Here is a 22,505-nt window from a genome sequence, read left to right on the forward strand (position 1 = left end):
AAAGCCTCTTTAGCGTACCAGCAATTACGCTACTTATTTACAAAGGATTCACCAGGCTCTACCTGGAAGAGTAGGGCTGTAATGTAGTTCAATGTCTTCCAGAATTAAAGTGAGTGCACTGGAAAAGGGTTGAAAATGATGCCTTTTACCTCTCCTTTCCCTTCCCTCACCTCAAAGCAGATTGAAAATGGAAATAGGTTGAAAACTGCCCACCGATTCCTTGGATTTGAATACATGACAAGTATGGTCACAAAACGTGCAACTTTAGCTCCGTGAACACCGTATGATCAAAGAGCTGGAGGATTTGAAGGAAGTAACATTACCAAATTGAGACGAGACTAAAAGATTTAACATATCAAAGTCCTTGGCCATCAGCTCCACAATTCCCCTTGTCAACTAGCTCAAAGGAAATTATTTTGAAAAGACTGAAAATCATTTAACTCACCAGGTTGCTGCCACCAGCATCACTTGTCCTCACCCATGGATCCCAGATCACTCCACTTTCTGCTGGATTACATGGCATGTACGCTACAGATGCAGGCCATTCCGTCTAATCAATCCCCGTCAGTATTTATACTCCACTCTAGCTCCACCTCCCTTTCTCTTTCTCATCTAAATAGTCTTCATTTATTCAAAATCAAACACATTTCTGATGAGTAAAATTATTCTGATGAGTATGAAGTACCTTTGTTGATTTCCAGCTAGGTCTTCGTAGCTAGAATTAACAACCCCACTGAAACTCCTCTCAACACACCAGCACTTTTGGCTTATAAGGGCTGATATGATATTAGATATGGAAACATATCTCCTCTATGTCGGAGTTGTCCATTGTCCATGCTGACCAATATACCCCATCTACGCCAGTTTCATCTATTTGCTTTTGTCCCATATTCCTCTGAACCTTTCTTATTCATGTACCTGTCCAAATGTCTTTTGATTGTTGTTATAGCAACTACTTGAACCATCTCCTCTGGCAGCTCGTTCCATAAACCCACCACCCTCTGCAGAAAATGTTGCCCCTCAAGTTTCCATTAAATCTTTTCCCTTTCACTTTAAACCAATATCCTCCAGTTCTTGATTTCTCTATCCTGGGGAAAATACCGTGCATTCACCTCTCTATTCCCCTCGTGATATTATACACCTCTATCACATGTTCATAAGTCCGAGCAGCAGAATTCGGCCATTTGGCCCATCAAGTCTATTCCACCATTCAATCATGGCTGATTTATCTTTCCCTCTCAACCCTATTCTCCTGCCATGGCCCCATAACCCCTGACATCCTTACTAATCAAGAATAATGACGATTACTCCTTAGCCTCCTGCGTTCCAAGGAATTAAGTCCTAGCCAGCCCAACCTCTCCCCATAGCTCAGGCCCTTGAGTCCTGGCAACATCCTCATAGTCTAGGTTGTCTGAGAGTGCCTTGTTCAACATGAATTATTGAGTTATTAGACTATCCCGTTAAAACGCATTTGGTTAGTTATTTCCCATAGATACTGGCAAGGGAAGACTCTAAAGGACGTGCAATTGAACATCAATAATAAGTGAGCTATTGATTACAATTTTTGCCTTATTTTGCTTATTGTTACAATATCTGCCTACGAATAGCAAATACTGACTATATTTCTCAAACTTTAACCAATAATACTCTATCCAAAACAAACTAACTATGCTGGGGATTCACTACTAACTATGCTGGGGATTCACTATGCTAGTGTGGTAGAAATAAATTGTGCAATAAATCTGCGTATCAAAGTGTGATAACATCAGTAGCGATCATCCACATTAATACACATTCAAAGTGCCACAAGGGGTGGGAGATTGCAACCTTCACGTGGCTCGACAAATGCAATCAACCTGGCGTGCACAATCAAATAAGATCAAATAGACCAAGTAGTCCGACAACTTTAGGCTGTGCACGCCATACGCAAGAAGAAGAAGAAAGTGCCACAAAGCAAAAACGATTGCCTGCTGTCAGGATCATTATAAATTCAGACCTTGTTCCTTGCAGTTTCCACATATTATAAAATAAAAATTAACTTCATCCTATGTTGCACTGGATGTTTGCCAGGAAGAGTATTAAGGCAGAAAGGTACTCGTGACAATAAACCAAACTAAACTAAATAGACCCAAAATGGCCTGGATAGAGTGGATGTGGAGAGGATGTTTCCACGAGTGGGACAGTCTAGGAACAGAGGCCATAGCTTCAGAATTAAAGGATGTTCCTTTGGGAAGGTAAATGAGGAGGAATTTCTTTAGTCAGAGGGTGATGAATCTGTGGAATTCTTTGCCATAGACAGCTGTGGAATAGTCAATAGATATTTTTAAGGCTGAGATTGACAGATTCTTGATTAGTTCGGGTGTCAAGGGTTATGGGGAGAAGGCAGGAGAATGTAGTTGAGAGGCAAAGATAGATTAGCCATGATTGAATGGCAGACTAGACTAGATGGACCGAATGGCCTAATTCTATTCCTTTAATTTATTTTAACGTGAACAGTTCCAAAATGCCTCTTAGTACAATTTCCAGAATGCCTCTTATCTACTATCACAAGGGAAGTCAGTTTGAATTAGCTGTAAAGCACTTAATGCTGTCACCAACACTTTCTCCGGAGGTGATGTTTCAGCAGCAGAACGCTGACAATCGAGCTTTGTGACAATATTATACACTGTATCTTTGTACATGATTGTTGATTGTTTTTATTCAGTTGGCCAATGTTTGGGAATATTTAGAGTTTGCTCGAGGTCAATAGTCCTTTAATCAAAGACAATGACATCTCGCACTGAATGTTGGAACAAAGAACTGCAGGTGGTGGCTTACACAAAAGGACACAAAGTGCTGGAGTACCTCAGCGGGTCTGGCAGCATCTCTGGAAACGTGGATAGGTGATGTTTCGAGGTCGGGACATTTCTTCAGATTTTATCAGTCTGAAGAAGGGTTCCGACTTGGAACGTCAGCTATCCATGTTCTCCAGAGATGCTGCCTGACCCGTTGAGTCACAGTAAGTGTTCATGGTTTGCACTTTAACACAATCAGCCTTGGTTCTCCAAGTTAAATTCCCAAAGAAGCAATATAGTTAAAACGTTTTGAAATCCAACGAATCGAGGATAAAACAAAAGGTTCAAGAGCTTTACAACTGTGCCTTACATTATTAGAAAGAAAATTGCAAGAGAAGCAGGATTGGAGTAAAACATGACCCAACCTGTGGCTTTCGGTTTTAGGGGAACCAGAACCTAGGCTGATGAACAATGGAATGTGAAATACAATTAGAAAACCATCATGGCGAAGGCATTCACTGCTCCAGAGTAAATGTAAACTAAACATTTGCATTATACAGCGATCCAGCTCATTTTCATTTTAGTTTTAGTTTACATAGAAACATAGAAAATAGGTGCAGGAGTAGGCCATTCGGCCCTTTGAGCCTGCACCGCCATTCAATATGATCATGGCTGATCATCCGACAGTATCCTGTACCTGCCTTCTCTCCTTACCCCCTGATCCCCTTAGCCACAAGGGCCACATCTAACTCCCTCTTAAATATAGCCAATGAACTGGCCTCAACTACCCTCTGTGGCAGAGAGTTCCACAGATTCACCACTCCCTGTGTGAAAAATGTTTTTCTCATCTTGGTCCTAAAAGATTTCCCCCTTATCCTTAAACTGTGACCCCTTGTTCTGGACTTCCCCAACATCGGGAACAATCTTCCTGCATCTAGCCTGTCCAACCCCTTAAGAATTTTGTAAGTTTCTATAAGATCCCCCCTCAATCTTCTTTGAGGGGGGGGGGGTTTAGTTTGGTTTAGAGAGTCAGCGCGGAAACAGGCCCTTCGGCCCATTGGGTCTGCGCTGACCAGCGATCCCCGCACACCAACACTGTCCTACACACACTACGGACAATTTTGCAAAGCTAATTAGCCTACAAACCTGTACGTTTTTGGAGTGTGGGAGGAAAGCGGAGCTCCCAGAGAAAACCCACATTGGTCACGGGGAGAACGCACAAACTCTGCACAGACAGCACCCGTTGTCAGGATCGAACCCATGTCTCTGGCGCTGTAAGGCAGCAACTCTACCGAGGCGCCACCGTGCTGCCCCATCTGATATAACCTTCAATTTACTTTAGTTAAGATATTTCCAGTGGGAAGACTAACTGCAATCACAAGTCATCTTACAATGATAACGTTATGGAAGAGAAAGTGGTTTCCCCATTAAAAGCTCCAGGATTATTGAACTGTTTCAAGCAAAACACAAAGTAACTCAGCAGGTCAGGCAGCATCTGTGGATGGAATGTACAGACAATATTTCAGACTGATCCCAACCCGAAGCATCGGCAGTCCATTCCCTCCACAGATGCTGCCTGCCCCGCTGAGTTCCTCCAGCACTTTTTGAGCTTTGCTGAAGGAGCCAGCATCTGCAGTTCTGTGAGTCTCCTCTTAACTGAACCGTTTAACTGGGAGGTGAGTAATATTGGACCAGCATAACATTAAATGAGTGAGTGAGTGGGAGAGATAGACAGATAGATAAAGAGAGATCTGTACACTTACTGCTGTACCTCAGGCCTTCCTTTCCCTGGTCATCGATTACTCTGAGATGTTGTAAGGAAGGACATTGGGAGACAAGATGAAGCAGCCTTCTGGTGGCAATGTGAATGAGTTGAGTGGTGTGGGCAGCACTGTCAGTAGACAGGGATTGCATCGAATAACTCACCCCTTCAGGAGAACAAAAATACAAGGGAGGACTTTGGCAGATTTGTCACTGAAGCTTTTATTCTATATTTTGCTGCCAAAGCTTTCTTATAGGTGCAGACCTTTAATCATTTGAACATTTAATTAGGGAGCCACATTTAAAAGGGTCATTAGGGGAATCACTTTTCAGAGACTCATCCTCAAAGGGAATATACTATGCAAATTATTTAATGCGTGACTTTGATGTTTGGTGCATACAACTGGACGATAAAGCTGGGAGAGAGCATTAAGTTTTCAGAATTAACACCAACTTTCATGCTTCAAAGCTGCGACATGATTAGGCCTGATTCAGAGTGAGTTGAAAGAGGCCCCGTCTAACTCAGCATCTTATGTCGGTCAAAGACGGTCTTCCGCTGCTCCTGCACCTGACGCTTCCATCGCTGCTGTGCTCCCTCCACCCTCTCGAGGACAGTGTTGGCACGAGCTTGTCCATGAGATGGAGTGAATGGCCGGGTGTCCTGGAAGATAGAAGCAAAAAAAAAAAAAATCACTCAGTCTATTTATAACGCTTGTCATTTTAGACGTATCCTTGACACGCTAGAGACCTTCCTTGGTTGTTTAGAAATGAGGAACTGCAGATGCTGGTTTACCAAAGGAAAGGTACAAAGTGCTGGAGTAACTCAGTGGCTCAGGCAGCATCCCTGGAGAACATGGATAGGGCACCAAAGATGGATACAATGTGTTGGAATAACTCAGCGGGTCAGGCAGCATCTCTGGAGAAAAAGGATGGGTGACTTTTCGAGTCGGGACCCATCTTCAAGATCACATACCCATGTTCTCCAGGGAGGCTGCCCGACCGGCTGAATTACTCCAGCTTTTTGTGTTTTCTTATTCCTTCTTTAACGATGAGGCTTATACATTTTAATCTTGTCAACAGATTTTATCTTTCCTATTTAGCTCATCACCTCACATACTTTTTCCCACTTATGTACCTCCATAATTATATAAAAACACAATTAATTGTGCACAATACCAGGATGAATGATAGAAGTGGGACATAGGTTTAAGGTGAGGGGGGAAAGATTTAATAGGAACCCGAGTGGTAACTTTTTTACACAATTTGTGGTGGGTGCATGCAATGAGCTGCCAGAGAAGGTAGTTGAGGCAGGTACTATCGTAAAGTTTAAGAAACATTTAGACCGGTATATGGATAGGATAGATTTAGAGGGATGTGGGCTAAATGCAGGCAGGTGGAACTAGTGTAGATGGGGCATGTTGGCTAGTGTAGGCAAGTTGGGACGAAGGGCCTGTTTCCATGCTTTATGACTCCATATAATTTTACTTTAGATACCCCTAATGAACCTTCCCCGCCCTCACTAAGGCCCTTCACATCAAATGAGAACACATAAAAAGATGTTTTAAGCAAAGGAGAAATGTAGGGAAGGGGTGCGTTTTGAGGGTTGAGAGGGTTGAGGTTATGATTGTGGCAGCTGAAGCACTGCCTCCAACAACTGCCTCCAACAACCAAATGAGGGAATTTGGCAATGAACTGGAACCGAGTGCAATACCCAAGAAAATAAATATTTGGTGTTTAGGGACAGATAGGTCAATCCTTTTGTGATAATTGCTAGAGATTTTTAAGCTCAGAACTACATCCAGTTTACTCATTACTCATTAGCACAGGGAGTGGGAAATACAGGGGCAGTGAAGACTGTATTAAGATACATGAGGCACAGAGCATCTCACATAGTATTTCCGTAGATGATCGGTGATGGTTATGGAATTTAAAATTAGTCATTGAGGAATATCCTGTTAAAGTTTGCGAAATGTCTTTTTTCCTCAAACTTGGCACAATGCTCATGGTCTACTGAGCAGCAGTGATCCTTGCCTTCCTGTAAGCTTTCCACACAAATGCTATCCAAAGAAGATACAAAATGTTGGAGTAACTCAGTGGGACAGGTAGCATCTCTGGAGAGAAGGTGTGGGTGAGGTTTCGGTTTGCGACCCTTCTTCAGACATTTCTTCTGAAGATGGGTCTCCACCCGAAATGTCACCCATTGAGTCTGAAGTCAACCATTGAGTCAGATGGCAAATTCGACATGCCCATCGGCGCCAAAGTCCCGATGAGGTCCAGATCGATTGCCTCTCCTGGCCTGGACACCACATTTTCGGGGAGACTTCCAGGGGGAATTTCAAGTGCGGTCTCGTAATTTTGTCCGGATTAATGGAAATATCGGACCACCGGTTGCCGGAAAATTGGTGCTGGACCTGTTTACAGCGGAGTCAGGGGATATGGGGAGAAGGCAGGAACGAGGTACTGATTGGAGATGATCAGCCATGATCACATTGAATGGCGGTGCTGGCTCGAAGGGCCGAATGGGCTACTCCTGCACCTATTGTCTATTGCCATTTGGGGGAACAGGTTTGTATGTTTCTAAATTCCCCAAGTGATATTTAACTTGGATTACTGACAAATAATATTCTGTTTACAGTTGAAGATCTTCAAGAACCTCCTATTTAAAATATATATATATTTTTTAATCTTTCAGCAAAGCGTGAAGCCAGCTGGCAGTGTAGTGTTTTCATCTTTCCGAATTTTTATTCATTGTGGTTTCCATGGTTTGATAATGTAGTACTCAAATTTCAACAGGCGTACAAAAAAAGGGAACAATATTGATTGTGGTTTGTTGTACTTGTGAAAACTTGCAGGCTTTGGGAATAAAGCTGACAGAGACAGACGTGTTACTGATGTGAAAATATTCAATATATATATGGATATGTACCAGTCTGTGAATGTATACTAACAATATGGACAAATATCGGCTTGTGACAAACTAGAAGGGTAATCAACACTCTGAAACAGAACACAGACGGCACTGGGCCTGTACTCGCTGGAGTTTAGAAGGACGAGGGGACACCTCATTGAAACTTACCAAATAGTGAAAGGCTTGGATAGAGTGGATGTGGAGAGGATGTTTCCACCAGTGGGAGAGTCTAGGACTAGAGGTCATAGCCTCAGATATAAAGGACATTCTTTTAGGAAGGAGATGAGGAGGAATTTCTTTAGAATAGGGTCTCTCTGCAACATTGGCACAGGTTCATGAGCAATGAGATCCTATTTTTCTGAAAGGTAATATCTAACTAAACATGCATTCATTTTAGTAATGTATGAATAGCTTGGAACAGTTACACACAAGTACATATTTTATTGCTTCTGAATGCTCCCTGCGGTATCAATGAGCTAAAAATTGTAATAAGGGACCAGCACAACAATACATAATTCTCTCTGAAATATTAGAACACAGAACAGTACGGCACAGTAACACGTCCTTCTTGTTTGTGCCGAGCATGATGCCGAGTTAAACTACTCTCCTCTGCCTGCATGCGATTCCATATCCCTCCCTTCCCTGCATATTCTTGCCATAGAGGGAATACAGAGAAGGTTCACCAGACTGATTCCTGGGATGTCAGGACTTTCATATGAAGAAAGACTGGATAGACTCGGCTTGTACTCGCTAGAACTTAGAAGATTGAGGGGGGGATCTTATAGAAACTTACAAAATTCTTAAGGGGTTGGACAGGCTAGATGCAGGAAGATTGCTCCCGATGTTGGGGAAGTCTAGAACAAGGGGTCACAGTTTAAGGATAAGGGGGAAATCTTTTAGGACCGAGATGAGGAAAACATTTTTCACACAGAGAGTGGTGAATCTCTGGAATTCTCTGCCACAGAAGGTAGTTGAGGCCAGTTCATTGGCTATATTTAAGAGGGAGTTAGATGTGGCCCTTGTGGCTAAAGGTATCAGGGGGTATGGAGAGAAGGCAGGTACAGGATACTGAGTTGGATGATCGGCCAGGATCATTTTGATTGGCGGTGCAGGCTCGAAGGGCCGAATGCCTCCACCACCACCTCCTACTCCTGCACCTATTTTTTCTATATTTCTATGTTTCTATATCACCATCAGGTGCCTCTCTGCTAAATGCCTCCATTGCATCTCCAAAGCTTCCTGTAATGGGGTGAAACCATCCAAATGCAGGCAAAGTAAATACGTCGTCTTCCTGACTCCTGCACTCAATGCTCTGACCGATGAAGGTAAGGATACAGTACACTTAAGGGCCTGTACCACAGGCTGTATAGTCGTGTGAGGTCTCCTATGGTCATGAGGGGTCTCCAAAGAGTCGTAACGTCTTTCTGGTCGCCGCTGAATTTTCACCATGTTGAAAATTTCGGCGACCTATCACGGGTGCCAGCAGTCGCCTGTAAAGGTCGCTAAGTGGGACAGGCCCTTAACTTTACATTCTATCTCCTTGTGTGGCCACTTTCAGGAAGCTATAGACTAGATCTTCTGCTGGGTTAGCAGTTCTTCTATTGAGAACACTGCATATTGCACGAGTCCTTTTAGGCTCTGGTAGCTAAGGCAATTTAAAATCAGTGAATGACTCAAAGTATTTAATGTAAAGCACCGCAGCATGTCACTGGGCCAAGTAACATTTCTTCAGGCATGGGTGTGGGGAAACAAATTATATGAGGCATCAGTTTCTGTTGCTTAATATCCTATTATCCCAGAGGATTCTGCTTAAGTCTTCACAAAAGAAACCATGTTCAGGTTTTCCCGGTCTCACTAAATTATTATATGAACATAACACAAAAAAACATAACTCTACTTAATGCATTGTTTCTTTCAAGAGTTGGAGCAACATTTACAATCTGAGGATGTCAGTGTGTTTCTTTGCCCAAGAAAATAACACTGCACATCTTTCAGGAATGGTTTAGTTTAGTTTAGAGATACAGCGTGGAACAGGCCCTTCGGCCCAACAAGTCCATGCCGACCAATGATCACCCGTTCACACTAGTTCCATGTTATCCCAGTTTCGCATCCTACACATTGGGGGCAATTTACAGAAGCCAATTAACTTACAAACCTGCACATTTTTGGAATGTGGGAGGAAACCAGAGCACCTGGAGGAAACCCACGCGGTCACAGGGAGAATGTACAAACTCCACATGTATGGCACCCACATACAGGATCGAACCCTCTGCCCCCTTATTCATCACAATTGAATAGCTCCTTTCTTGAAGATCGTCACAATTATAGGATCTTTGAAATCCCCTGGGGTATCTTCCCAGATGCCGATGATAGATCTGTGTGAGAGGTTCTTCACCACTCAGTTTTGGAACTTTATTGAAGATACCATCTGCTCCCAAGACTTTACATTTTAGTCGCACCTGGCCTTTTGTGACATTTTGCTCAAAAATGCAGCGAGTCTAAATCGAATAAACTGCCGTAGAATGGGGTCAAGGGCGCATATATCAGAAAGAACATTGCATTTAAGGAAGTCTTTAGTTTAGTTTAGTTTATTACGTACACGCGTGCACACACACACACACGCAATCCAAATTCCATTTGAAGACAAAGTACTGGAGTATCTGCGTGTCAGGAAGCATCTCTGAAGAACATAGGCAGGCGATGTTTCGGGGCGAGACTCCTCTTCAGACTACTTCTAGTCTACAGAAGGGTGCTGACTCGTAATTTCACCTCGCCATGTTCTCTCGAGCTTCTGCCTGACCCGCCGTGTTCCTCCAGCACTTTATTGTCTTGCTGGGAAACCAGCAATTGCAGTTTCTTATGTCTCCAAATTCCATTTTGCTGAATCGACAATTCCTTTATGAATAATGTCCACCATTTGTCTCTTGGTTCACTCGTTATCAATGCAGTCCATTATCTACGGTTGACTTTGGTCTCCCAAACATTGCTTTATTACTCCCAAGCCCTTTGTAAAAGTAACCTTATTTTGATATCATGAACTTTCTTCACCACAAGGTGCCTTACTGTCTGTTTTGGTCTGTTAGACATCACCAGACGGATTAAGATAGAGCAGCTTGTGTACAAATGACTGCCAATAGCAATAGGTTCAATTCATTGGCTTGCAACACTGCCAATTATTTGCATGTGGGTCAACAGATTAGTGTAGAGTTTCAATTAATTTGTACAAATCTATTAGGGCAGTTTTAGGGCTTTATCAATTGCAGAACTAAATTTATGCAACTGATATTTAATCTTTAGGAATTCTAACTGTAGATTCATATTTCAAATATGTCAAATATAATACATTGCGAATAAAAATGAAAAAAAGGCAAAAGGAGAAAACGTTTACATTTTGGTTTCATATGTTCCTAAGTGATCGGAGCAGGATTAGGCCATTTGGCCCATCAAGTCTACTCCTCCATTCAATCATGGCTGATCTATATCTCCCTCCTAACCCCATTCTCCTGCCTTCTCCCCATAACCCCTGACACCCGTACTAATCATGGCAGTTAGTAGTGTTGTGACACAGACATACAGCCAGTACAGATGCTGCTTCAAAGTTTCAACAATCTGTCTTCGAACCTGATCCCTTTGTGGAGTTTGCATGCTCTTAAAGGAAGAGTGCTTAAACTGCACTAGTTTCTACTCAGGAGTTCCGGCTCCCACCTGGATCCCAAAGACATGTGGGTTGGTAGGATATGTAGGAAAGTATCTCTAGTGCATAAATAAATGATAGAATCTGGGAAGAAGTTGATCAAGGTGTGGGGAGATTAAGTTGGATGGAACATCTGTGGGGTAATGGGATATGTCTTAGTGCTTCCTCCACTGGTGTCTTTGTGTAATTGTCTTTGAGATCTCAATGTTCTTGGCAAGGGCAGCATTTATTGCCTATTTATTGCAAGCTGCCTTTGGAATCAATGTTGTTTTTGCTGAAATCTTGGTGGAGAGTCTATGTAAGGTGGGAACAATGTGGAGAACTGCTGGAGGTAATCAACGAGGAGTCAAGGCACTCATCTCTCCTCCATTCATGCAGGGAGAACTTAGGCATCTCCTTGCATCCGGTTAGTGCAATGATTCAAAAGGTGCAGCGATAGAGTTGCTGCCTTACAGCGCCAGAGACCCGGGTTCGATCCTGACTTCAGGAGGTGTCTGTATGGAGCTTGTACGTTCTCCCTGTGGCGGTGCGGGTTTTCTGCAGGAGCTCTGGTTTCCTCCCACATTCCAAAGACGTGCAGGTTTGTAGGTTAGTTCATTGGCTATCTCCAGTGTGTAGATGTGAAACTGGGATAATATAGAACATGAGGTGATATACAGGTCGAAGGGTCTGTTTCCATGCTGTATCTTTTAACCAAACCAAGCTTTTTAAAGAAAAAGTGAGGTCTGAATCCATTTAAAACACTTCTTCCTTTATTCAGCTCAGTGATCCTCTATTCTTCATCATTCTTATCCCAATGAAAGTCAGAGATTACTACCTGTGATCAGACCTGTAACTGTACAGTTTTTATTTACTTTGGCCGTTATACTTTGTTTCCCTCCCAGTTGACAAGTAACCGAGTTCTTTGACTTCCCCACGCATCTCTGCTCAGCATCTCGGAAGCACCCTGAAACGGTTTCACAGTCACGTTAACGATGTTACATAACTGGAAACGGTTCTAATTTTTAATCATAATACTATAACTTCATTTAGAGACTGCAGAAGATGGAACAGCGAGCAAAAACAAACGCGTTGGAAGATCTCAGCTGGTCGGGCAGCATCTGTGGAGGGAAATGGATATTTTGGGTTGGAACCATTCATCTGACTGAAAGAGTTGAGAGGAGATGGGCAGTGTAGGGAGGTGATGGGGAGGGGTGGGTCAGGACTGGCAAGAGCTGGCCCTAGTCTTGCTGCATGTCTTCAGTCCATTCCCTCCTCAAAGGCTGCCCGACCCGTTGAGTTCCTTCAGCACTTTATGTTTTATCCAATTTCACTGGATTCACGTTCATAGTTCTTCTTAAATAGATTTTAAGATCTATTTAGGTTGCCAGAATCTAATATTAAGGATATTAATATAAGACCCATGCCTGCTCCTATTTTCTTATGTTTTTCAATGTGAACAGGGCTGCAGTTACTGAGCGAACACCATCAAAAATCTCCTTCTCTCTGCATTCACCTCACACGCTTACAGAGATGCAGAAAAAGAGCAATATAAACAAGGTCATTGTCAAGGAGGTGATTAAAACAACTACGCAATTAAAAAATGTCAAAGCCTCATTCAGCTCTGTCTGTGCAAAGCCTGTTGCAGTGTAGAAATGGCTAATACAACATGGTGATTTGTGAACAGCAAGGGTCAAAGATGTGCGGAGAAGGAAAGTAGGGAGGAATTTGTAGACCTCGACGCTTTGCAAAGATCAGAGGCATGTCCATCATTGGCAAGCGTTTCATGCCAAAAGTGTACATGGTGCAATTGCGGGAAAAACGGCTCTCAAACGCACTGCGAGACATGAAGCAGAGAGCGAGCGCGGAGGTTCTGTCAACAGTGACATTCGATAGGAAGTGACATGTGTCAAAGGAGGGGTTTCACGGAACTACATCAAAGGCTGCATTTGAACAGGGCTTTCAACAATGATCATCATACATGCAGTGCATCAATCAATCTAGAACACAGCAGCTTGAAGCTGAAGAAAGTAGTCATTAAATCTGAGACCTGTCATCCAATTTCACACGCAGAGGAACAGAATTCATGAGTCAGGGGAATAACATCACTTTTGAATAGGTACACTAATGGCATTTTTCTTTTTCTTCCCTTTCACAGATGAGTAACAGCGATTAATACCTTCATGGTCCTTCCAAAAACAATTCTTACTACATGGCACCTTAGACCATAAGGCATAGAAACAGAATTAGGCCATTTGGCCCATCCAGTCTCCTCCGCCATTCGATCATGGCTGATCTGTTTTTCCCTCACCACCTCATTTTCCTGCCACCTTCCCGTAATCTTTGAGGTCCTTACTAACCAACAACCTGTCAAACTCTGCTTCAGAAATACCCAATGTCTTGGCCTCCACAGACATTTATGGCAATGAATTCCACAGACTCACCAACCCTGAGAAACCCAGTCTTGAGAAGCTAGAAACGTTACGTGTAACAAAGTGTGGAGTCATACATTTTGGTCCCAGGAATGATTGCGTTACCATATGATGAGCGTTTGATGGTATTGGGCCTGTAATCATTGGGGTTTAGAAGGATGAAGTGGGACCTCATTGAAGCTTACCGAATAGTGAAAGGCCTGGATGGAGTGGAGAGGATGTTTCTAGTACTTTGAGAGTCTGGGAACAGAACCAGAGAATATTCCTTTTGATGGAATATTCAGAATGCAGAGGATAGAGGAAGCTAAAGAACTGTGGAAATAGCAGTATTTTCAAATTTGTGGGCGGCACGGTGGCGCAGCGGTAGAGTTGCTGCCTCACAGCGCCCGTGTTTGATACTGACTGTGGGCGCTGTCTGTACGGAATTTGTATGCGAATGGGCCGATTCAGCCCTTAGAAAGCGGCAAATAACGTCCAGATTACAAAACATGGGGGGGGGGGGGATGTGTCCCCCCTGTCCAACCCAGGATTTCCGCCCCCTGATCTGATCCAGTCATATACTTAGAAGAAATCCTATCGATGCAGCTGTCCAAGTACCAGAATACGTAGAAAACCAGAGCATGATAAGCTGGAACGAGTGTGCTTTTATGAAACAAAGTGATGTAACCACAGAGTAGGCGATGGGGAAAACCCTGGATGCAGTTTGTTTGGATTTTCAAAGAACTGTCAACAAGACACCACATAATAGGTTGCTTTATAAAATGAGACCTCAAAGATTTAATGTTTACATAACAGAGTGGACAGAGGATTGATTAAAGAGCGGAAAACAAAATGATAGGTCTTTTTAATGTGGCAGACTATTAACGGGGTGCCAAAGGAAGCAGTATTGGATTCTCTTATGAATAATTGATACGTTAAATGTGTGCATTGGCAGAATGTAACGTATCCAAGCTTTGTTGCAGGTACAATGCTGGGCGAGAGACCCAGCTGTAACAGGTTAAACATATGGGCAAAGTGACAGCAGAGGGAATAAAATATGGAAAAGTGCGAGTTTGTTGGCTGTAAAGAATGGACATTTTCATTTTTTTAAAGAAGTATATGGAACTGGTGAACATTTATATCCAGAGGGAATAAAATACAATTAAAAAAAAAAAATACTCAGCAGGTCAGGCAGCACCTGTGGAGAAAGGAAACAGTTGATGAAATTTTGTCAGAACTCAATCAGAACAATTTTTCGGCAGAGTTGTTCCAATTATAATGGGGCTGTCCCACTGTACAAGCTATTTCAAGAGTTCTCTCGGGTTTCCTCTGATTCGAACTCGGAGAATTACGGTAATAGCCACTCGTAGGTATTCGGGACTCTTGTGGACATTTTTCAACATGTTGAAAAAGCTTCACCCGTCTTCCCGAGCTTACCGCGTTTTCCGAGTACCTGCCGTTAGCGTTGCGATCCGCTAAGAGACGTCCCAAACTCCGACGTACCCGCAACATACATTCTTACGTGCTTCCACGAGTTTGATTTTTTTAAAACTCGGGAGAGCTCTTGAATGAGCTCGTACAGTGGGACAGCCCCATCAGTTCTGATGAACAATCATAAAACCTGAAATGTTAATTCTGATTCTTTCTTCCTAGATACTGCCTGACCTGCTGAGTCTCCCCCAGCAATTTCAATTTTGTTTCAGATTTTCAGTTGCTGCAGTATTTCTTTCTGATGTGCAAAGGAATCTAGATGTGCTTCAAGGAATAAAGTGTACACACAGGCAGGGCAAGTGAACAAACAGGCAAATAGAACATTTGGATTTAGACAGGCAGGGGGTAGTGTTAAAGGAAGACTTGCTGAGACCTTGTTGAGAGTTTGTTTGGATAATGGTGTGGTTCTGGTCTGTGTAAGTGACAAAGCATGAACTGGCCTTGGAGTCAGTGCAACATAAATTTGTACTATTGATCACAGGGAAGGAGAGTTCTTGAAGATGAGGGAACGGAGAAGATTGTACCTGGCTCACTGTAGTTTGGAGGAATGATAGATGATCTCGTTCCGACAGGGAATGACAAAATAAATGCTGAGAGATTTAATTTTCACCCTCAAAGCTCATTCATTATAAACGCAAACCCATTATTTCATTAGTGCTTCTGCCTATTAGGGTCTGGAAGCTTTGGAGGGTACAGCTGCTGCCTTACAGCCCCAGAGACCCGGGTTGTATCTTGACCTCGGGTGCTGTCTTTACGGAGTTTGCCCCTTCTCCCTGTGACCGTGTGGGTTTTTCTCTGGGTGCCCCAGTTTCCTCCCACACTCCAAAGACGTACAGGTTTGTGGGCTAATTGGCTTCTGTCAATTATCCCTAGTGTGTCGGATAGCGTTAGCAGTCGCTGGTTGGAGCGGACTCGGTGGGCTGACGGGCCTGTGTCTGCACTGTATCTCTAAACAAAACTTTAATTTGGAGCAAAATATTAGCAGCAAGGAAGATTTCAAAACAAAACCAGAGTCCTGCAAATATCCAGTGTGAGATTGAGGCATGAAGCTGCCCGGGCTTGATTTGACTTCTGAGGTTGGTTCCAGACAGGTATAGGGTATTTAAAATGTTTTCTCCATTCTGATTTTGGCATGTTATTATTTATTGCAAAACATGCAATTAGCAATAATTGATACTTTTTGAGTTTGTTTAATATCTGTAATTTGTTTTATCCAGTTGCAACTTCGATATTAACCATTTAATTCAGGAGAAGCTTCATGTTGCCCACTCTGTACATTAGTGTTTCAAAAAAAAATCCAAAGCAGTGTTTAAAAGAAGGAGAAATAAACAAGTTTTTTTATTACCGCCCTGTTTAATCCACTTTTATTTGTCTAGAATGATTTTGGCGATCATGCCTGAAGATGATAAAAGTTGGGAGGGTATTGTAGGATTGGTGTAAATGCGGACTTGATGTTTGGCCTGAACCTGATGGGCCGAAGGGCCTGCTCCTTACTGCATGACTCTTTCAACGCTCGCAACAAAAAAATCCTATTGACTTTCCTGTAATGCCCCGTATATGTCTGTCCTTTCCTCCATTCCTTGAACGTGCAACCAGCTCCCAAATCCAGCGTCAAATACAGGAACCCAGTTCCAATGGCGTCACCATCATCACTGCAGGACCATAACACAGCTCCTGCCAAAATTTAAAAGTGAACCATATGTGGGAAGGAACTGCAGATGCTGGTTTAAACCGAAGATAGACACAAAACATTTTTCATACAGAGAGTGGTGAATCTCTGGAATTCTCTGCCACAGAAGGTAGTTGAGGCCACAGTTCATTGGCTATATTTAAGAGGGTGTTAGATGTGGCCCTTGTGGCTAAAGGGATCAGGGGGTATGGAGAGAAGGCAGGTACAGGATACTGAGCTTGGATGATCAGCCATGATCATATTGAATGGCGGTGCAGGCTCGAAGGGCCGAATGGCCTACTCCTGCACCTATTTTCTATGTTTCTATGTAAAAGCTGGAGTAACTCAGCGGGACAGGCAGCATCTCTGGAGAGGAGGAATGGGTGACATTTCAGATCGAGATCCTTCTTCAGACTGGATCCGATCCGAAACTTCCTCCAATAACAGTGAACCACCCTGTCTCATCAATCTCAACCTCCCCGCAACCTTTGGCATCGTTGACTGCATTAGTTTAGTTTATGTTTGTCACGTGTACTGAGGTACAGTGAAAAGGTTTTGTTTGCGTGCTATCCAGTCAAAGGAAAGACTACACATGACTACAATTAGGCCGTCCACACTGAACACATAACGGGTACAGCATGTGTTGTTCAAATAAAGATTTGACAGAGTGGAACGTTCGTAATGGATGATAGCAGATCCTCTTCTGGGACTGACAAGCGAAGAGTTGCCATGCTTGGGCGCCATCTTGGATCAATCTTTCTTCGCTCGTACATTATTTACCTTTGAGACGCCCCGTAAAATCTATCTCCTGTCAAGCTAATCGGTAGCTGCAATAATATCTCTTTGTCTATCTCAGAGTCCCAACTTTTGTTTTGTTCTTGCAAAGTGCCCGAGGACATTTCAACACATTAAATATACTTAATAAGCAAGAGTTCAATCCGAACTTAATGGAACATTTTGACAGGTTTCACAGACAGGAAGTGTGTGCAGATATTACTTTACTCAGATTAAAATACTTTTTTGTCCTCATGCCCTGCTGGAAACCGCGACATAGATACTTCCTAACATCATGTTCCATGTCTCTGTGCCCATGCTATTTGTCCACAATAATCTGTTACATTTTGGTTTGTCACCAGGAGGAAGCTGTTGGAAGACTTGCCCCAACCCCATAATTCCTTCTTGTCCCTGCTCCTGTCGGGCAACAGGTACCGAAGCTTGAAAGCGCGCACCACCAGACCCAGGTACATCTTCCTCCCCTCTGTAATGAAGCTTCTGAACAGTTCCTTTCATCGGCTTGGGCACTGTTCAATTTACCTCCACCCCATTATGGACATTGGACTTTGTCTCTGGAACTGATGCGCTACAATGCGGAAAGCTCCATATCCTGCACCCTGTATCTTCACCTTTGCTCTACCTATTGTACTTGTGTGTTTGACTTGTGTATTTATGTATATTAATTATCTGCTCCGATTTGATAGCATGCAGAGCATATTTTCTGTACCTCGGTACACAAGACGATAATAATTCTAAACTGGGGACTGAACTGAACTGAATAATTCTAAACAGTGGGAGAGTACCTTGTGTACTCTCAATAAGGGGCATACTTCTTGCGATAACTTCCCCATTACCTTTTGTTGACAATACCCCATTAGTTTATTTTATTTTATTTGGTTTGCTGAGAGCAACACCATTACATAGTTGTAATATATATAAACAGCCCAGAGGGGGAGCTTGTCTGAAGAAGGGTCTCGACCCGAAACGTCACCCATTCCTTCTCCCACTGAGTTACTCCAGCATTTTGTGTCTAACACAGTACAGTTAAGCTTCAAGGTGGAAGTGTGTGGCAGAGATGTGTCAATCTGTCGTTATTCATGCAGAAATACTTGAAGGTGCGTAGGTCAGATTACACTGCCCTATGTTTGGGGTTGTTTGATGTTAGCTTCCGAAGAAAAGCGCAGCAGAGCGGATACAACACGTCCGCTTTTGAACAGTCGTGATCACAAGGCCATCTCCAAACCACATCAACCTGGCACTTGCTTCTGCAAGCTTTCACACTCTCAAAGCACCCATTCTTCCTGCGACCAGGAACTTGCGCAGGATCAGCGCAGCAGAGAACTGTCATTCAAAGGGCAAAACATAATCGCTTTTCAAATTAGGAAACCTCGTTTGGAGTCATCTTCATTGGAGTCAGCCTCATTGGTGACGCTCGGACTATCCTTGATCTGGCTTCACCTTGCACTAAGCGTTATTACTGTGTCATATTACACTGTAAATGGCTCGATGGTAATCATGTATTGTCTTTCTGCTGCCTGGATATCACACAACAAAAGCTGTTCATTGTACCTTGGTACACTGACAATAAACGGAATAGATCTTCAAGCTTGCTATATGCTCATTCATAATTCCTGCCTGCCCATAAAAGGGTCATATAACACTATTCCAAATAACTCCATCTGTGAGATGAAGCCTGGTAGAGTGACGGCTTCACACCTCCAGCCACTTTTTGAGTTTTTCTCAGATCTGTGTGGGATTTGTGTATTCTCCCTGCGATCATGTGACCGGTGTAAATGTATACGATCACAAGGAGAATTCGCCAACCCCACACATCTCCACTCCAGGAATGAGTGGGTTAGCATATGATGAGCGCCTGACAGCACTGGGCCTCTGCTCACTGGAGTTTAGAAGGTTGAGGGGGGACTTTGGCGAAACTTACGGAATAATGAAAGACTGTTTCCACTGGTGGGAGAGTCTAGACACAGAATTAAAGGGAGCTCTTTTAGAAAGGAGGTGAAGAGGGATTTCTTTAGTCAGAGGGAGGTGAAACTGTGGAATTATTTGCCACAGTGGAGGCCCAGTCAGTGGATATTTTTAAGGCAGAGATAGACAAATTTTTGATTAGAACGGGTGTCAAGGGTTATGGGGCGAAGACAGGAAAATGGGATCAGTAGGCAGAGTTCAGCCATGATTGAATGGTGGAGTAGATGCGATGGGCCGAATGGCCTAATGCTACTCCTATAGCTTGTAAACTTGTGATGATAGACACAAAGTGCTGGAGTAACTCGGTGGGTTAGGCAGCTTCTCTGGAGATAAAGGATGGGTGATGTTTCGGGTCGGGACCTTTCTTCAGACTCTCCGAATGTCCATAGTAAAGATGAGGGAACGGGGGCCTGGAAACTGTAGGTCATTACAGAGTCGAAGGGCCTTTGAGATTTCATGAATGTGTCAAAGGACTTGTGAGGTTTGAGAGTTTCATGACGTTGGGATTCTGGGCCTCCATTCCCTCACCTTCATTATGGTCATTCAAAGTCTGAAGAAAGGTCCCGACACGAAACATAGAAAATGGGTGCAGGAGTAGGTGACCTGATGGTGGTGTATACAATTATGAGATGTATAGATACGATACAGTCAGAACCTTTTTTCCCCAGAGTGGAAATGTCAAAGACCAGAGGGCATAGCTTTGAGGTGAGAGAGTAAAAGTTCAAATGAGGATGTACAGGGGAAGTTTCTTTTCAGCAATATAGAAACATAGAAATTAGGTGCAGGAGTAGGCCATTCGGCCCTTCGAGCCTGCACCGCCATTCAATATGATCATGGCTGATCATCCAACTCAGTATCCTGTACCTGCCTTCTCTCCATACCCCCTGATCCCTTTAGCCACAAGTGCCACATCTAACTCCCTCTTAAATATAGCCAATGAACTGGCCTCGACTACCTTCTGTGGCAGAGAATTCCAGAGATTCACCACTCTCTGTGTGAAAAATGTTTTCCTCATCTCGGTCCTAAAGGATTTCCCCCTTATCCTTAAACTGTGACCCCTTGTTCTGGACTTCCCCAACATCGGGAACAATCTTCCTGCATCTAGCCTGTCCAACCCCTTAAGAATTTTGTAAGTTTCTATAAGATCCTCCCTCAATCTTCTAAATTCTAGCGAGTACAAGCCGAGTCTATCCAGTCTTTCTTCATATGAAACGTCCCCATCCTTTTTCTCCAGAGAAGCTGCCTGACCCGCTGAGTTACTCCAGCACTTTTGCATTTATCTTCGGTGTAAACCAGCATCTGCAGTTCCTTCCTCCTCACTGAATGCATTTCCTCATTGGTATAGACTGGCCCACTGATCATTTATCTATGCCACAAAATATTTTCTTTTACACAAAACCCTCATTCTCTCCTTTCTTTCCGATTCACCATGAAACATTAATCTCTAAAGTAAAGTTTCATATTTCCTTCGGAGTTTTTCCGTTGAATAAACAGGAAACACGAACAGTTTTGTCCGTGAATTTGCTCATCTTCACTATTTTAAAAGCTAGTTAAAAAGGTTTTGCATTTGCTCTGTGGTGTTTTGGTTTAGGTCCAGGCTTGAATCTGGAGGTATTCGCAACCTTCACAACAAAAGATGATAAAAGGGAAGACAGTGATCAAAGTGTCAGCGCACCCAAGTAGCAGAAAACTACAAAGGATAGCTGACCGTGAAGATATTAAAACAGTGTTGTAAGGCCGAGTCAAGTCTCCTATGACAAAGGCAAACCGTCAAGACACATTTAGATCTCCGCCCAGCACTCAAGGGATTAATTCGCATCTCATGGCAGGAATGCAATTGTATGATTGAAAATAAACATCCTTCCTCCAATCTGACAGCTCCACAGTTACTCAAGTAGATGTAAACCCCAAAATAATAGAGTTAAAAACGCAACAGTAATTCAATCTCAAAAATACAGAGGAGATGGAAACTGTACAAAGCACTCATCGCATGTTTGTAGCATGCAAGGCTGAGTATACACAGTTAATCATTTAGCAATTATGATTTATGTCACAATTCAAAGAAAGGAGATTTCTGCCTTGAAACCTATTCTCAAGTATCAAGCGGTGCTGGCTCGAAGGGCCGAATGGCCTACTCCTGCACCTATTGTCTATTGTCTATTAGCTACTCACCTGATATGCTACAACTATGCCACTGGACAAGAGACACAATGCACCTTAATATCAGTAGCCTGTTGTCTACTGCTGTTGGGACATGACTGTAAACTGAGTAAAGGGGGAATCAGACACTCAGGGAAACATTGTTTTTATGACAGACCACCCATGCACTTAGACAGCTAGCTTCAAGGCAACATTACACCAAGAATCCAGAAATCAGAGCAGGAAGATTATTAAAGGATTGGACACGCCAGATGTAGGAAACATGTTCCCCATGTTTGGGGAGTCCAGAACCAGGGGCCACAGTTTAAGAATAAGGGGTAGGGCATTTGGAACTGAGATGAGGAAAAAACATTTTTACACAGAAAGTTGTGAATTTGTGGAATTCTCTACCACAGAAGGCAATGGAGGCCGATTCACTGGATGCATTCAAAAGAGAGTTAGATAGAGCTCTTAGGGCTAGCAGAATCAAGAGATATGGGCAGAAGGCAGGAACGGGGTACTGATTGTGGATGATCAGCAATGGTCACATTGAATGGCAGAGCTGGCTTGAATGGCCTACTCCTGCAAGTATTGTCTATGTATCTATGAATCTAGGAGGAGGCCATTTGGCCCCTTGAACCTGTTCTGACAGGCAAAATGATCTGTCTTGATCTGCCCCAGGCCTCACCTCAATAATTCAATCAATGATACTTTATTTGTCATACTTTACCATATTAAACTAAATGTTATCTAAATAATAATTTTATCACGCTAAACTAAATTAAATTAAACATTGATCATTTACCTCCTCTTCTGTGCCAGTTCCACATAGCCCTCAACTCCCCATCTTTCAAAAATATGTTTGTTCTCACTTACAATGCCACCCTCCACAATGATTTAAGTTCCACACCCTCTGAGGTAG

The 22,505-nt window shown here is 43.1% G+C and overlaps 1 protein-coding gene across 1 annotated transcript in view; it reads right to left on the reverse strand.

Moving 5' to 3' along the window:
* Positions 1–4,741: 4,741 nt before the first annotated feature.
* tmem9 (transmembrane protein 9) overlaps positions 4,742–22,505 on the reverse strand; it is a 45,414-nt gene continuing 27,650 nt past the window's right edge. Inside the window, exon 5 of the mRNA XM_055654832.1 lies at positions 4,742–5,196. Coding sequence (XP_055510807.1) covers positions 5,053–5,196 — 144 coding nt within the window. The 3' untranslated portion in view covers positions 4,742–5,052. The remainder of the gene's footprint in view (positions 5,197–22,505) is intronic.

This window comes from Leucoraja erinacea, chromosome 24 (assembly GCF_028641065.1).
Source record: "Leucoraja erinacea ecotype New England chromosome 24, Leri_hhj_1, whole genome shotgun sequence".
NCBI lineage: Eukaryota > Metazoa > Chordata > Chondrichthyes > Rajiformes > Rajidae > Leucoraja > Leucoraja erinaceus.